Source organism: Enoplosus armatus (genome assembly GCF_043641665.1).
Source record: "Enoplosus armatus isolate fEnoArm2 chromosome 15 unlocalized genomic scaffold, fEnoArm2.hap1 SUPER_15_unloc_1, whole genome shotgun sequence".
NCBI lineage: Eukaryota > Metazoa > Chordata > Actinopteri > Centrarchiformes > Enoplosidae > Enoplosus > Enoplosus armatus.
Genome location: NW_027261189.1, coordinates 18,635 through 31,754, shown reverse-complemented (window position 1 = coordinate 31,754; position 13,120 = coordinate 18,635). Strand labels below are relative to the sequence as shown.

At 41.7% G+C, this 13,120-nt stretch overlaps 2 protein-coding genes across 2 annotated transcripts in view; one reads left to right on the top strand and one right to left on the bottom strand.

Annotated features, from left to right (window-relative positions):
- Nucleotides 1-7,459, top strand: part of LOC139307120 (arf-GAP with SH3 domain, ANK repeat and PH domain-containing protein 2-like) — a 56,202-nt gene extending 48,743 nt beyond the window's left edge. The window contains exons 20-28 of the mRNA XM_070931005.1: nucleotides 542-609; nucleotides 726-833; nucleotides 1,507-1,747; nucleotides 2,561-2,713; nucleotides 3,407-3,509; nucleotides 4,000-4,058; nucleotides 4,209-4,282; nucleotides 5,403-5,522; nucleotides 6,976-7,459. Of these exons, the coding sequence (XP_070787106.1) occupies nucleotides 542-609; nucleotides 726-833; nucleotides 1,507-1,747; nucleotides 2,561-2,713; nucleotides 3,407-3,509; nucleotides 4,000-4,058; nucleotides 4,209-4,282; nucleotides 5,403-5,522; nucleotides 6,976-7,050 (1,001 nt within the window). The 3' untranslated portion in view covers nucleotides 7,051-7,459. The remainder of the gene's footprint in view (nucleotides 1-541; nucleotides 610-725; nucleotides 834-1,506; nucleotides 1,748-2,560; nucleotides 2,714-3,406; nucleotides 3,510-3,999; nucleotides 4,059-4,208; nucleotides 4,283-5,402; nucleotides 5,523-6,975) is intronic.
- A 2,814-nt stretch (nucleotides 7,460-10,273) lies between these two features.
- Nucleotides 10,274-12,850, bottom strand: LOC139307126 (integrin beta-1-binding protein 1-like). Its single transcript, XM_070931010.1, has 7 exons — nucleotides 12,780-12,850; nucleotides 11,721-11,835; nucleotides 11,520-11,598; nucleotides 11,311-11,441; nucleotides 11,082-11,174; nucleotides 10,551-10,700; nucleotides 10,274-10,453 (listed from the first exon to the last, which is right to left on the bottom strand). Exons 2-7 carry the CDS (start codon nucleotides 11,790-11,792, stop codon nucleotides 10,382-10,384), a joined length of 597 nt encoding a protein of 198 aa, XP_070787111.1. The 5' UTR covers nucleotides 11,793-11,835; nucleotides 12,780-12,850; the 3' UTR covers nucleotides 10,274-10,381.
- Between the last annotated feature and the right edge of the window lie 270 nt (nucleotides 12,851-13,120).

Here is a 13,120-nt window from a genome sequence, read left to right as displayed (position 1 = left end):
GCCTAACCGGCAATAGCTAGCTAGCTATGGCTCATTGATCATTTAGCATAGTCAGCTTAATGTTAGTCATTAGTCACATCATTAGCAGTGACATATGTTTTCTAATTCGAGGTATCATGTATTTTTATAGTTTAGTATCTGTAATCTGCAAAACTGCACCACTGTCTCAGACAAATGTTTTCTCTCACTGCCTCTCATCCTCTCTCACACACACACACACACACACACACACACACACACACACACACACACACACCCTGGTCCAAGTCTTTCAGGTTTAGTTCCCAGAGGTGCGGGCTTCGCCAACAGACCATGGCAACTCTTTCTCACAACACTAATGTTTCTGCTACGCTGTGACATCAACAAAACATCCAGATAATAGATACAGAGAGGAGGAGGAGGAAGAGTTGTTCAGTGTGGGAAACAGTCTAATTACACATTTCTCATGTCACATTGAAATGGGAGGATTGAAAATGGGCTCTGTGTTTGTGCTCTTGAGGATGCAACAGTGATTATATGTTTCTGTTGTTTTCCCTTCCAGCTAATGAGGCCGGGGAGACGCCGCTGGATATCGCTCGGAGGCTCAAACACCTACAGTGTGAGGAGCTGGTGAGCTTACTATGTTTAGACTTGACTTATGCCTGCAAACATATGACTTCCTGAAACCACGTTAGAGCTGTCACTCATTTGTGTTTACTTGTGTGTGTGGATTTGTTTGTGTATAGTTGAACCAAGCGCTGGCAGGGAAATTCAACGGTCACGCCCATGTCGAGTATGAATGGTGCCTGCAGCACGAAGACTTGGATGAAAGTGACGAAGATCTGGATGAGAAGGTGAGGAACACTTTTGTGTGCAGAAGAAGAGTTTACGGAGTGCTACAGAGCCAGGCAAGAAAGCAAGACACAAAACACCTTTTAAAGAAAAGTGTAATGAAAGGAAAGATTCAGTGTCTCTTGGAGGATGATGAAAAAAAAAGCCTTGAAGAATTTCTGCAAATGGTTGTTTTCTTACTAACAAAGAAAATATATTGTCCTCCAAAAATAAAAAGCTCCTTTGTAATCCATGCTCTTGGCATATTAAACAGTCCCACCACATTCTCAGTGTTTTTGTTAGTATTTCTGACTGAAAATACTGAACTTGTAGCATACTTTTTCAGAAAATAAATTGCCTTTGGTGACTTTTTTTTGTTTGGATAAAATACAATTTTGTAAGATCTCAGTTTGGAAGATTCCCTGAGAGGCTCAGTTGAAGGCCAGAAAGAACCTCGAGCATTGATGGTTCAGTATTTGCAGCAAAGTTGGTTTGATTCAGAACTGGGAAAATATGTAAACAAGTCTAAGAAGAAAAGTGGCAAAAGTCTGTGTGACTGACTGATCTTGCACATATTGTACATAAATATGTAAACACATACAGTGAGGAGATAAAATCTGATGAATCATGAATCATCCATTATGTAAATCTCTCATCCTTACATGCATACCTTCCGCCCATCCTGACCCCCTGACCCTCCAGCCCAGCCCTCATCGCAGAGATGAGCGTCCGGTCAGCTGTTACACCCCGAGCAGTAACTCCCACCTCCAGGCCAGTCTGGGCTCTGCGGGCCGTGACGCCGCCGGCCTCGCCAAGGACAAGCAGCGCGCCTTCATGCCCAACCTGGTCAACAACGAGACCTACGGCACCATCCTCAACACCAACGCTCCTCAGAACGCCACCACCTCTGCTCCGCCCCTGCCCCCGAGGAACCTGGGTAAGCTCAGAACTAGAAGAGTGGAAGGCAAGTGAATATGATGAAGTTTATATGGATGAATAGATGCTAAAGATGTTGATCACAATCCAGCTAAACCTGATAACCTTTCTGACCTCTCTGCCTACCTCAGGGAGGAAATATTAATAGAATATACCCGTGAGGAACAACCTCATTTAGATCTACAGTGTTTTGGAGGGTTTAGTCTCACTTGGCCCTGTGTCATTGTTTCCAAGGCCTTTATGTTAATTACTACGCAGGTCTTAGTGACTTTTTGACCTGTTTCATCACAGATGTCTCTGGACACTGGAGCAGGGAAAAGTCACATTGGAGATAGATGGAAAGTTGTCGACCTCTTTACTATGTGAAGTCTAGATGGTCTCAAATCTAAACAGCTTTGTTTTATTTATAAAGGTGCTTAAAAATTGTGCGATATTACTTGATGAAAACAACATCTAAAACCTTTACTGATGGACGTCTGTTTATGTGCTGATAAATAAAACTTCATCATAGCTCTTCAGGCCAACCGACTTCTCACTCGTCCACCACAGTCGGTCTTTAATAACATTAATGGCCGTCTGGAGTTCTGCCAACAGAGCGGCGGAGAAACAACCAGCTGTGCTGCCCACCTCGCCTCACCGCAGCCCCCCATCCTTGGCATTCTGCACATTCCCTCTCCCCATTAACTGTCGCTTTCAATTACACTCAAATGGAAGCGGCTTGACTTTTAAAGTGGACGCCGGTCCTGGCAAAGTGCAGTGCACTCTCTCTCGCTGCCTCTTTTTTCATCTTAATAGCAACCCTTCTCTTTCTCAGGCCAGTTATCCGGTCTGGGGGGTCCGGGTCAGTCTTCAGCATCCAGCAGCTGGAAGCCCGGTTCTTTAGACCTGGGAGGCCGACAGAGGTCGTCCTCAGACCCCCCCAACATGCACCCTCCTGTCCCCCCCATGAGACTCACTTCAACCGGAGGTATGGACCCCAAAAGACCCATTCCTCTTTCTTAATCTAGACCACTCCTACAGTGAAGGCATATTAATATTGTATAGTGATTAAGATTCAAAGTTCAGTGTGTACTAAATACGTGTGAGGAGGCATTTGAATGTTTCTTTTTCATATTGAACTGTCCTAAAGCTTACAATCACCAAGGGGCAGACGCTGTGAGCTCTTAATGAAAGATATTGTTCAGGGAGAGGGAAGCCCATAATGGCACATTAATAAATAATTCACACTGTTAAAAACCTCATTCCCAGTTTGTCTTTGATGCTACTTGGACGTGATCAGTCTAAATCTGTCCCAAATCTAGTACTTGAATAGTTCACTTTAATTTTCCAACTGAGTTTGATTTTAAATGTTTTAACATCATTTTGAAATCAATATAAAAAAAAATTTTTTTTTTTATATATTTCAAATAGAAAGATAGATGGTTAGATGATATATTTACTGTGTACAAATGAAACGAAACTGAGAGGTTTAGCAGCTTCAAGACTGACAACTAATGACTTTCTTTATTAAGATTCATTTGCTTGTTGTGATTAATCATGCGTTACTAAAACCCAGTGCGATGTCTTTTTAAATAGCTTTTTTTGTCTAATGGGTGACGTCCAATGGTGTGTTCAGTTTGCATAGACATAGGCAGTGAAGGTGTGTCACTGTGTGTCTCAGGTCTGGGTCCTCCTGTGGCGAAGATGGAGGCCATGAGCATACAGTCCAAGTCGGGCCAGGGACCACTGGGGTCCAGAGCAGCGCCACCTAAATCTCCTGCAGGGTAACAACAAAAACATGTTTGCACACACAATCCTCCAAGATGTCTGCAACTATACATTCAATGTAAACATGTATAACGTGTTCAGTGGCGTTTCAGCAGCTTCATTAGCTGCACAGGAAAATAGATTCATATAATTCACTACACACACACAGGAGCATGGTGCATTACCCGGGGTTGTGTATCTTGCTGTTGTGAATGCTTGTCTTGTAATGTGGTGTTTGTTTCCCCAAGACGAATGAGCCTTCGTGTCTGCTGTTTAGCCGCTTCATTAGCTTCCAGGCTAAGCTCTGCATCGAGCCAGACGAGCAGTAACTCTCCTCCACAGGCACCCTTTTGTCTTTTTATCTCCCACAGGGCCGATAGTGCTGTAATAAATCTGTAACTGAGCTGTTGAGAGTCTCAGAGAGCTGGACAGTTAGATTCTTGTCTTTATAGGACTATTACTTTGTTGATAAGGGCACATTTTTTACATTATTTTCTTGTTTTACAGCAACGATAAGAGTTTCAACAGAGGACCTCTAAATCGAACACAATCTATCGAGAGACCGGGTGAGTAGACAGATAACGCACACAAAATATCAGGTCTCTTAAGTCTGTTTCTGTCCAGAGTTACATTCAAGTTGTTGTCCTGATTCATCCGTGGAAACGTGGAACGTTTTGTTGTCATTGTGATATAATTTCCTCTTTCCTCTGTTCCAGCTAAGGAAGTGCCAGGATGCCCCCAGAATTCCATAGGTCTGCCTCCAGCCCCCATGCCGAGGAAGGCCTACCCAGTGAGTCCTTCACTCTTCCTCTCATTATCATCCAGATAGCGTTGACTGTAAAGTGCTCATTCATTCATACAGTCGTACCGATTCACTGCATGCTTTATTCCGTTAGTCATGCTTTATTCCATTATTCGTGTTGTGTACTTCCCTTCAGTGCACTGCAGGTCGACCTTTTGTCTCAGTGTTTCCAGCGTCTACTTGTGCAGTAAATTTCCTTCCTGTACTCTGACAGGCAAAGAGCTTCTTTCTCTGTTTCTGTAGAGAAGATGTTTAGCTTTCTTTTAATGATTTTAAGATGGAAGAGGGGGTTTCATTTATAACTTTCTAGCCTACAGTTACAATTCATTTCTTTTAGTTTGCCAGTCAATGGAGAATCCCAGGGTTACAGCAATGTTTTCTTTGTTTTGAGCTTTTGTTTTAGAGCCTGTGCTGCACCAATTACATGTTATCACTGGATGAATCAGTGGTTTTAAAGGTCTCAAATCTGCTCCTTCCAGCTATTTTTAGTCCTTTGGAGAATTAAAATCAAATCACTTTTGACTTTATTGTGCAAAGAAATACATTTGGTCAGAGGTGCAAAAACATGCAGTAAAACAGTAGAGACAAACCATACATTTATTTTATTTGTATAGCATTTAGAGTTTCCAACCTGATATGTTATCCTTACTATGTTAACTAGTGATGACAGAGGAGGTCACACTCAATGACAAGAGGTCACTTTATTTACTGAAGACGAGCTGTTTTCGGCCATTCAGCCTTCACAGCCCAAAATCACAAATTTGCCTCAAAGGGCTTTACGATCTATACCGCATACAACAAGATCTGTCTTTAGACAATGGTTCAATTAGGAAAAGGAATGGTTATTGGTTAAAAAAAAAAAAAGGAACAAGACCAGAAGTCAGTGTCCATAGTCGTCCCGAGGAGCTTTGTCCTGTTATATAATCGGACACAGTCTTAGTTCCCAATAATTAAAAAAAAAACATCCCAACAATATGAGACAAACAAAAATGAGACGGAGTGCACAATGACTCTGATGCTGCATCCACCACACGCGACTCTTAACATTTTCCTTCTCTTCTGCACAAAGTTGAGCGAACCTGTTTGCATGCTTTGCTTCGTCTCTCAGAAGCAGCGGCCGAAGCGAGTGAAAGCCATCTACAACTGTGTAGCCGACAACCCAGACGAGCTGACGTTCTCTGAGGGCGAGGTGATCGTGGTGGACGGCGAGGAGGATCAGGAGTGGTGGGTCAGTATCTCTCACGCTGCGACTTCAGCATTTCGGTGCGTGTGTTTGTGTGTCTCTGCATTTTGGATACTCGGATGTTCTCAGATTGAACTCGTGTCCCACTCTGGTCCCATATTCACCATGTGGATGTCTCGGTAACCATGGCAGCCAAAGCTAAAAAGCCATGATCTCACTCTGGCTGATATTCCCCCTCCTCCTCTTTTTCCGCCTGCTGCTGCTTCCTCTGTGGAGCCCCTTTTGTGAACATCAACCAGCTGCAACTTGTTTTCCTCTGAGCCACCTCTGCAGATATGACCGTATTTAGTCACTCTCTCTCCGTGTCCCTGCGTGGACCCTAAAGTCCCTCGAGGTCCCCACCAGGCTTCCTCTCTGTCCTGTATTCAACAGCGTTATCACTGTTTGTGGGTCTGAAATATCAAAATGAAAGCACGAAGCAGCACAGAAGGGATGAAGTCATTTGAAGTTAAATGTGTCTCTGGCCTATTATCACAACTCAAACTACCAAGTTTCATTTCATTATTATTTAACTGTTATTTGACTGGATTAACATTGTTAATTCCTGAGTGTGAAAACATTTCATGAGAGAAGTAAAATAAATGACAGGAGGAAGTTTTGTTGTGTGTAGAAGCAGTGTTCATAACTCGGCTCAGACTATCAACAAATTGCTCATTATTCTGTATTTATGTCCTTGTGTTTCACTCTTAGCCTTGTCTGAACGTTGTTGGAGCAGAAACATGTCCTAGCTTTTTTATTTTCAGGTATAGAAGACGTTTAAAATGACTTAAATGGACATAATAAATACTGTCTTCATTATCGTCCAAGGTAATATAAAGTAGGAATGTCATTTTCAGTATAATGTTTTAGATGTGTTTTGTGTTTTAGCCTCTCATAGTCCACTCTGTGTGCTCCATTACGTGGTGTTTAGCACGGCTGCATGCTGGCACTGATCTCCTGATTTGATTGGTTTTGATTTGATTGTTGAAGATTAACTAAAAATAATATTGCAAAAACATAAAAACAGTTCTCAGATTTTATCCTGAAAACTTTTATTTATAATTTAAATTTTATTCACACATAAACAGCAGAAACTGAGCCTTTTTCTGTACGTATGTATGTAGAAATAACTTGCATTTTACACATTGTGCATCCCTAACTGTACCATTTATTACAAGTAACATCATACTCAGTGCAAATGTCCACATATTCAGTGAGAAAAGGCAGATCAATCTTGTGATTTTAAGAATCATTATTGAATCATTCAATAGCGATCAGAAAATCACTTTATTTAACCCAGCCCTAGTGTTTATTGGTGTTTTTAGTATTGTGTATGTGCTCTAAGTGACTTATTTACATTTACATTACTTCTACAACTCTGGAAATATTGTAGTATTATTGGAGTTGTTAGCTGCCTTTTATCGTCCTCTGACGTCGCCTCTGTCTTCCGTCTTCACAGCTGGGCCACATCGAAGGAGATCCGATGAGAAGAGGAGCCTTCCCGGTTACATTTGTACACTTCATCGCTGACTGAACGGTTGGCTCTCGGGGTCTCAGGAAGTGTCACAGGGAACGCGGCGTCCCTCCTTCACCAGTCTCTATCTCCACCATCGTCCCGGTGCTTGTGGCTGTCGACATCTTCATCTTCACATGGCGTCATCTGCGAGCTTGTTAAGTGTCACTGCTGTATCATCGCCCCGGCTGCAAATTTGCATGGGTGTCGTCATGGCAACCGCAGCTAGACTTAAGTCGGTAAAGTCTGGGCGTCGCTGCCTGCGAGGACTCGTGGGACTGTGTGTGGTTTTTATGCTTGCTGTTAATGTTTCTGGCAAAGAGACTCTTTAAGATTTAAAAACAATGATTGTAGTGAATGACCTCTGGCAATAAATGCACTTTCCTTGTCTTTATCCTCGTTACAACATGAGACGACATGTGACATAATGAAGGTTATATGTGCAGTGTTCATTTCATCCGCTTTCTGCTCAGCCGCATTGTACAGACAGTCCTGAGAAGACTACAGCAATGTATTTTATCTTACTAACTAAATGTGAACATAGTCAACATGCTTACATTCCACCAACGTGCATGAGCGATTTTTAAACGCCCACCTGCTTATAGGTGCAAACCTTTCAACTCTGTAGTAGACCTCCAGTGTGGAGGTTTTCCTCATGGTGCTAAGTTAACCCCAGAATATGCTAGAAGCTGCACCCGAGGGAGCGCTTCCCTGTCCCTGTTTCAGAGTCACGCTGGCGTTTGAAAGATGCAAAAATAATGTAAAGATGGCCTCCAACTCAGCACATCTGGGAGAAACCAGTTGTGTGCATCCACCTTCTACGAGTGCTTTCCCACACACAGTCTGCCTGTGTTGTTTCATCATGGAGGATAATATTGAACAGCAACACTCAGCTCTTCTTCCTGTACTGTTGTAGGTGAAATGATGAGACTGACTGGAGCTGCAGCAGCCAGTAATTTACGCCGAGTGTGACGCCTCAGGCCGTCTTCGCCTGTCATCTGCCTTATTAGAGAAATAGGATGTGTTTGTGTGTGTGTGTGTGTGTGTGTGTGTGTGTGTATTTGCGCAGAATAAGCTGAGAATGAAAGAACATTGAAGTAAGAGAAAATAAAAAGAGAGCGTGGGAATGTGATGAAGCGAGAGGTAGCTCTGTGACTTGTTGCTTCCTTTTGCCTTTGAGGGCACTCAGACTCTGACAGGCTGATTTGTTTTTTTTGTTCACAAATGAGCTGAAATCGTCCCCATCTCTGACACTCTCTCTGTACAACCAGGCTCAGAGAGAAAGGAATATCCTTCCTACAGCTTAAGCCTCTCTTCTCTGGGGTCCTATAATGTAGAAAGATGAGTTTATCAATAGTGTTATGACATAAATATAAAACATTCAATGTAATTGACTTAATTTGGTTGCAGAGCAACTTTCTTTCTGTTCATAATGTTGATATTTAGGCATTTAAACTGAAACCAGAGCCTTCCATGGATTTGTGAATGATGAGAAGAGAAGCATGTGAATCGTAGCTGAAAGACTCTCCTCATCTCGTTTAATATTAACTCACTGGAAACAGGAAGATTTAATAATCTATTCGTGTAAATAGATTTGGTTTTGTTTTGTTGATATTTAAATGTAAAAAAAAAAAAGAAATAGCAGAGTTAACCCAGGCTGTAAATGTCTTTTAATGCGCTGTGGTGATGAGCAGTTACAGATATGACCTCAGCTGGACCTGTGTGTGTGTGTGTGTGTGTGTGTGTGTGTGTGTGCCGACAACATAAATACAGACACACACACATAACTGGGAAAATAAACTTAATTCATTCTCATTAACTGTCTGTGGATCACTGCATCGACTCTTAACTCTATTGTGCAAGTAAATGGGAAAATGAAACTGGAATAATAAAATATGAAATGAACAAGGCTTTGGTCTGTTTCTTAACAGTATTAATGGCTTTAAGATGTTTTTGGTCCTTTGTGCACAAAACAACTATTAAAGCTAATGACCTGCATTTTAAAAATAAAGCACCATTTGACTGGTGTGATTCTTGTCAAAGTAAAAGTCAGCTGGTGTATCAAGAGCTCCCTCTGATGGGGGATATTTCAGCATGTCTGCATCCAAGTTTCAGAATGTACTGCAGTGTAAAAACGTACATTGTGCTGTGTTTCGGGAGAGAAATACCAAAAAAAATAGTTTTTCTTTTCTTCACTTAGCCGCTCAAAACCTGCAGCAATTCATAATCAAAAGACAAAAAATATAGTCAAAAGTAAAGAGGACACTGAAAGAAAAAGGAGAAATGACTCAGTAAATCAGTCAAATAATTATCAAAAACAAAAGCCTTCCACTCCTTTACTGTACCAGATCAAATTATTTCACTTCCGTATCATCATACATTTTCAACCTGATCTAAACCGGACTGTGTTGACAAGGAAGACAGGAACAAGGGGCTATTATTATGTACAAGGTGAAGTCAAGTTAGAACCACGACTGTAAACACGTTCACATGCTTCTAACAGCCTGTTAGGATGTATGTGGTTTCAGCAAGTCCAATGGATTTAATACCGTTTTTGAATCACAACAAACAAAACTCACAACAAGAATTTAACAAATCAGAGAACACATCAAGCGTTTGGTACCAAGAAACATAGACATTTAAAACAAGATACAATAAAAGTCAAAACAGTAAGATACAGGATGTGGGTCACAGTTAAATCATTGTGTATTATGTACCTTCAAGTCAAAAAGTGACTACTGTCATACTAATACTGTTTGTCTCAGAAAAACACAACAACACATCTAAACTTCAGAAGGGATCTAAGTGGTTTCCAAACCGTGTGCGTGTACCGTGTCGTTTCTCCACTGATGAATGTCTCCCATGCTGGGTTACAACATTATGTACCATTTTGTACCATAATTTAGGTTTAAATATGATTCCTTTACATGACATTAGTGAAAGCTGTACACTGTATTCAAATGCTTTAAAAAATGCAACCATTTCCCTTTTTCTTAACTTTAACTCTATGTGAAAGGTCAAAGGAACTGGTGAGGTAAAGGAAACAAATTCCAAGGAAATGATTCAGAAGAAACAGTGGTTCTGTCCCAGCTGGAGAATGATAGGAAGGTGATAGTACGCATCACAAACTGGGAATCTGAATCATGTTTTCCTGCAAACTAACATGGAAAACAGACATGATTTGTCCTCCAGTTAATCTCTCTTAAAGGAAACAAAGCAAAGTTAGAAAAAGAAAAGGGGGGAAATGATTGCAATCACAATGCAGCCATGGTTGTCTCGTGATTTCCTGGGTTTTTGCAGTTGTTTCATTCCTCTTCTTGACAGATCTCGGCTCCCGTCCATCTCTCAGGCCTCAGGACTTGTCTGATGTCAGAGCGCAGTCAAAAGAAGCCGACAGCACCTTGCAGATGGACTGAGCCTGCTCCTGTTCAGACAGATGATAGAAACAACAGCAATCTTTATGTTTTAACTTTTAACAGCCCAAATCCAACAAATCTCATTTCATCCCATGTCACACTCACTGAGCTGCTGCACTGGTACACCCAGATGCTGCACTCCTCTTGCTTTGCATCGGTGGTTTTGAGAGCCAGGAGATTCTTCCCCGCGCCCAGGCCATCATCGTAACACAGCATGCGAACTATCAGGTACAGAGGGTGGCGATGCAGCACGTCCTGGCCAGAGGTACAAATCAAAAGCATTTCATTACTGACTCATTATATCAAGAATACATGTCTTCATTTGTATTGTGTGGTTAAGAAAGATAAATCATCATGGGCCAATGTGGTCTCAGAGGTAAATCTGAGTGTTGCACTAAAGCAGAGCTATACTCCAAATGCAAATAAAATGGGATATCTGGAGGCAACAGCAGCGGAATTGCTGAAATATTTGAGTCAGCAGCTTTGCGCAGGACCAAGTCAAAAACATAAATTGATGCTGAATTCATAACCATGCTGCCTGGCTGTATTGATGACCCAGCGATACCGCACACAGTCTAATCAATGACCGTTCATGGACATAATAAATACTAAAGTACAGTAAATCACTCTACTCACACACTGGTCCAGTGAGGCCACTTTGACTCCGTACTTTGACACTCCCAGAATCATCTCTTCGTCTCCAGGAACGAAGGGCAGCTTTCCATCTTGCTGTGAAAAGGAGCAGAATATTTACGGCATCCTCTCTATGATATCGATGTGATGATGTCTGCCGTAAGCCTGGAGTGACTGGGAGAGCCATCACTGCTGCTTGAAAGCGTGTCCGTATCCTTCTCCAGCTTCTCACCTGAGCGGCATCAATGTAGTTGATGAGGTCCAGAGGCTCCTGGAGGGTCTTGCTCATGTCAAACTGTAACTTCTCAATGGCTCCCACATACTTCACCCGGAACTCAGCGCATGTTTCAGACGTGCTGTTACCTGAGAAGTGCATACATCGGATAATCAGTTAGAAAAAAAAGGGGAGGAATGGAAGAAGAAGAGGAAAGTGGGACTGACCTGAGCTCTTGGTGGAGTCTGTGTCGAGGCTGGCGACTGTGCTTGATCTGGAGAGTCCCCCCAAACTGGAGTCCACAGACTACGAAGAGTCAGAAACATGAGAAAGGGTGTTGACTAAACTCAACAAGGGAGAAAACACCTCTGTCATAAAATGTATGTGTGTGTGTGTGTGTGTGTGTGTGTGTGTACATGTTCTTGTACTTTGCTTTTGGTGCTGATCTCACTGCTTTGCGAGCTGCTGCTGCTGTGGCGCTTTTTGACTTTCCGAAACATCCTTCACCATGACGACCACATCCAGCCCTCCAGCCTCACCAGCCTGAATCATCCCGGACCACAGTGTTAAGACACACCACAAGACTGGCTTCTCAAGTCTCAATAGAGATGATGAATAATAAAAAGGCAGAAACATAGCGTTGTCTAAATTCTGAATGATGGATAAATGTGTGGACATTCAGCTACATAAAAATCCTTTAGCCATTCACGTTATAGGAGTGTTAGTTAGTTAAGCTGTATTTAAAAAATATCAGCGACTTAGTTTGCAAGGCCTTACAAAATAAAAGTGTGAATCCTATAGATTTTGATGTCAATATTTCCAAAAGCGCTGCCCTCAAAACATGCTTTGTAAACATTGAGAATAAACTGACTCCAAAACCAACACATTAAAGGGGGGAAATAAAAAACAAAACCTGGGCATTATAACAAGGATATTCTAATATAACACTGTAATAAATACTACTTTTGGGGTGCTCATAACACTGAGTTAATATTGAGACTTGCTGGTAATTTTTGAGGCTGTAGCTTAAGGAAAGTAACTGCTGATGGAGTCGCAAAGGGGCAGCAGTTAAATCGGAAACCATTTCATCTGTTACACCTGCTACTGTAACAACATCCTCTACCTCCATCATGTCAGAGTAAACTAATATTACTGCAGGTCTCTTGTATCTGTACTGGGGTGACGTTGGGGTGCATAAATAATTTACATCAGAGCCCCCACGACACAAATTATACACCAGACACCAGATTCAACAGGTTACGTTGGACTTGAACGCATCATTTATCTAGCTGGCTAACCCACACGCTCAGCAGGAAACGCGTTGGCTATATTACTCATTCTAAAAGAAAGGCAAATGTTTGGATGAAACTCATCCTACTCCACCTTAAATGTCCCCCACCGCATTAATTTTCACACTGAAATTAAAAAGCGAAGACTTTCACAGGGAGTTGGCAAACACAAATGTATTCAATAGTTATCTTACGTACCTGTTTGTACCGTAAACGTCTCAATGTACCGTGCACAGTTAATTTTCTTCAAAGCTTTCTATTAACCTACAGTTTGACTCTTTAGCTTCCTTTTGAGTTTCACAGCCTACACCCAGCACAACTTAAAGGGGACGCAACGAAGTACGAAAAAGTATCTCTAAAGTTGAATATTGAGCCGAGGTGCCTGTGGATAATATATATTGTTAAGTGTCTACAAATCTTGATGTTTTTTACTTATTTATGATGGCCGTGTGCCTGGTAACATTTAGTTATTATATTTATGTGAATTATTTGCCGCAAAAACCGATCAACGTCCGTCTCGGAACTTTTGTTGACGCTTA

What these genes read in the sequence shown, in the direction of transcription:
- LOC139307126 (XM_070931010.1), bottom strand. Translation starts at nt 11,792, where the DNA reads ATGTTTCGGAAAGTCAAAAAGCGCCACAGCAGCAGCAGCTCGCAAAGC. An exon ending in AGACTCCACCAAGAGCTCAG is followed by an intron (nt 11,442 to 11,519) that starts GTCAGTCCCACT and finishes TGCACTTCTCAG; the next exon opens with GTAACAGCACGTCTGAAACA. An exon ending in TGTACCAGTGCAGCAGCTCA is followed by an intron (nt 10,454 to 10,550) that starts GTGAGTGTGACA and finishes CTGTCTGAACAG; the next exon opens with GAGCAGGCTCAGTCCATCTG.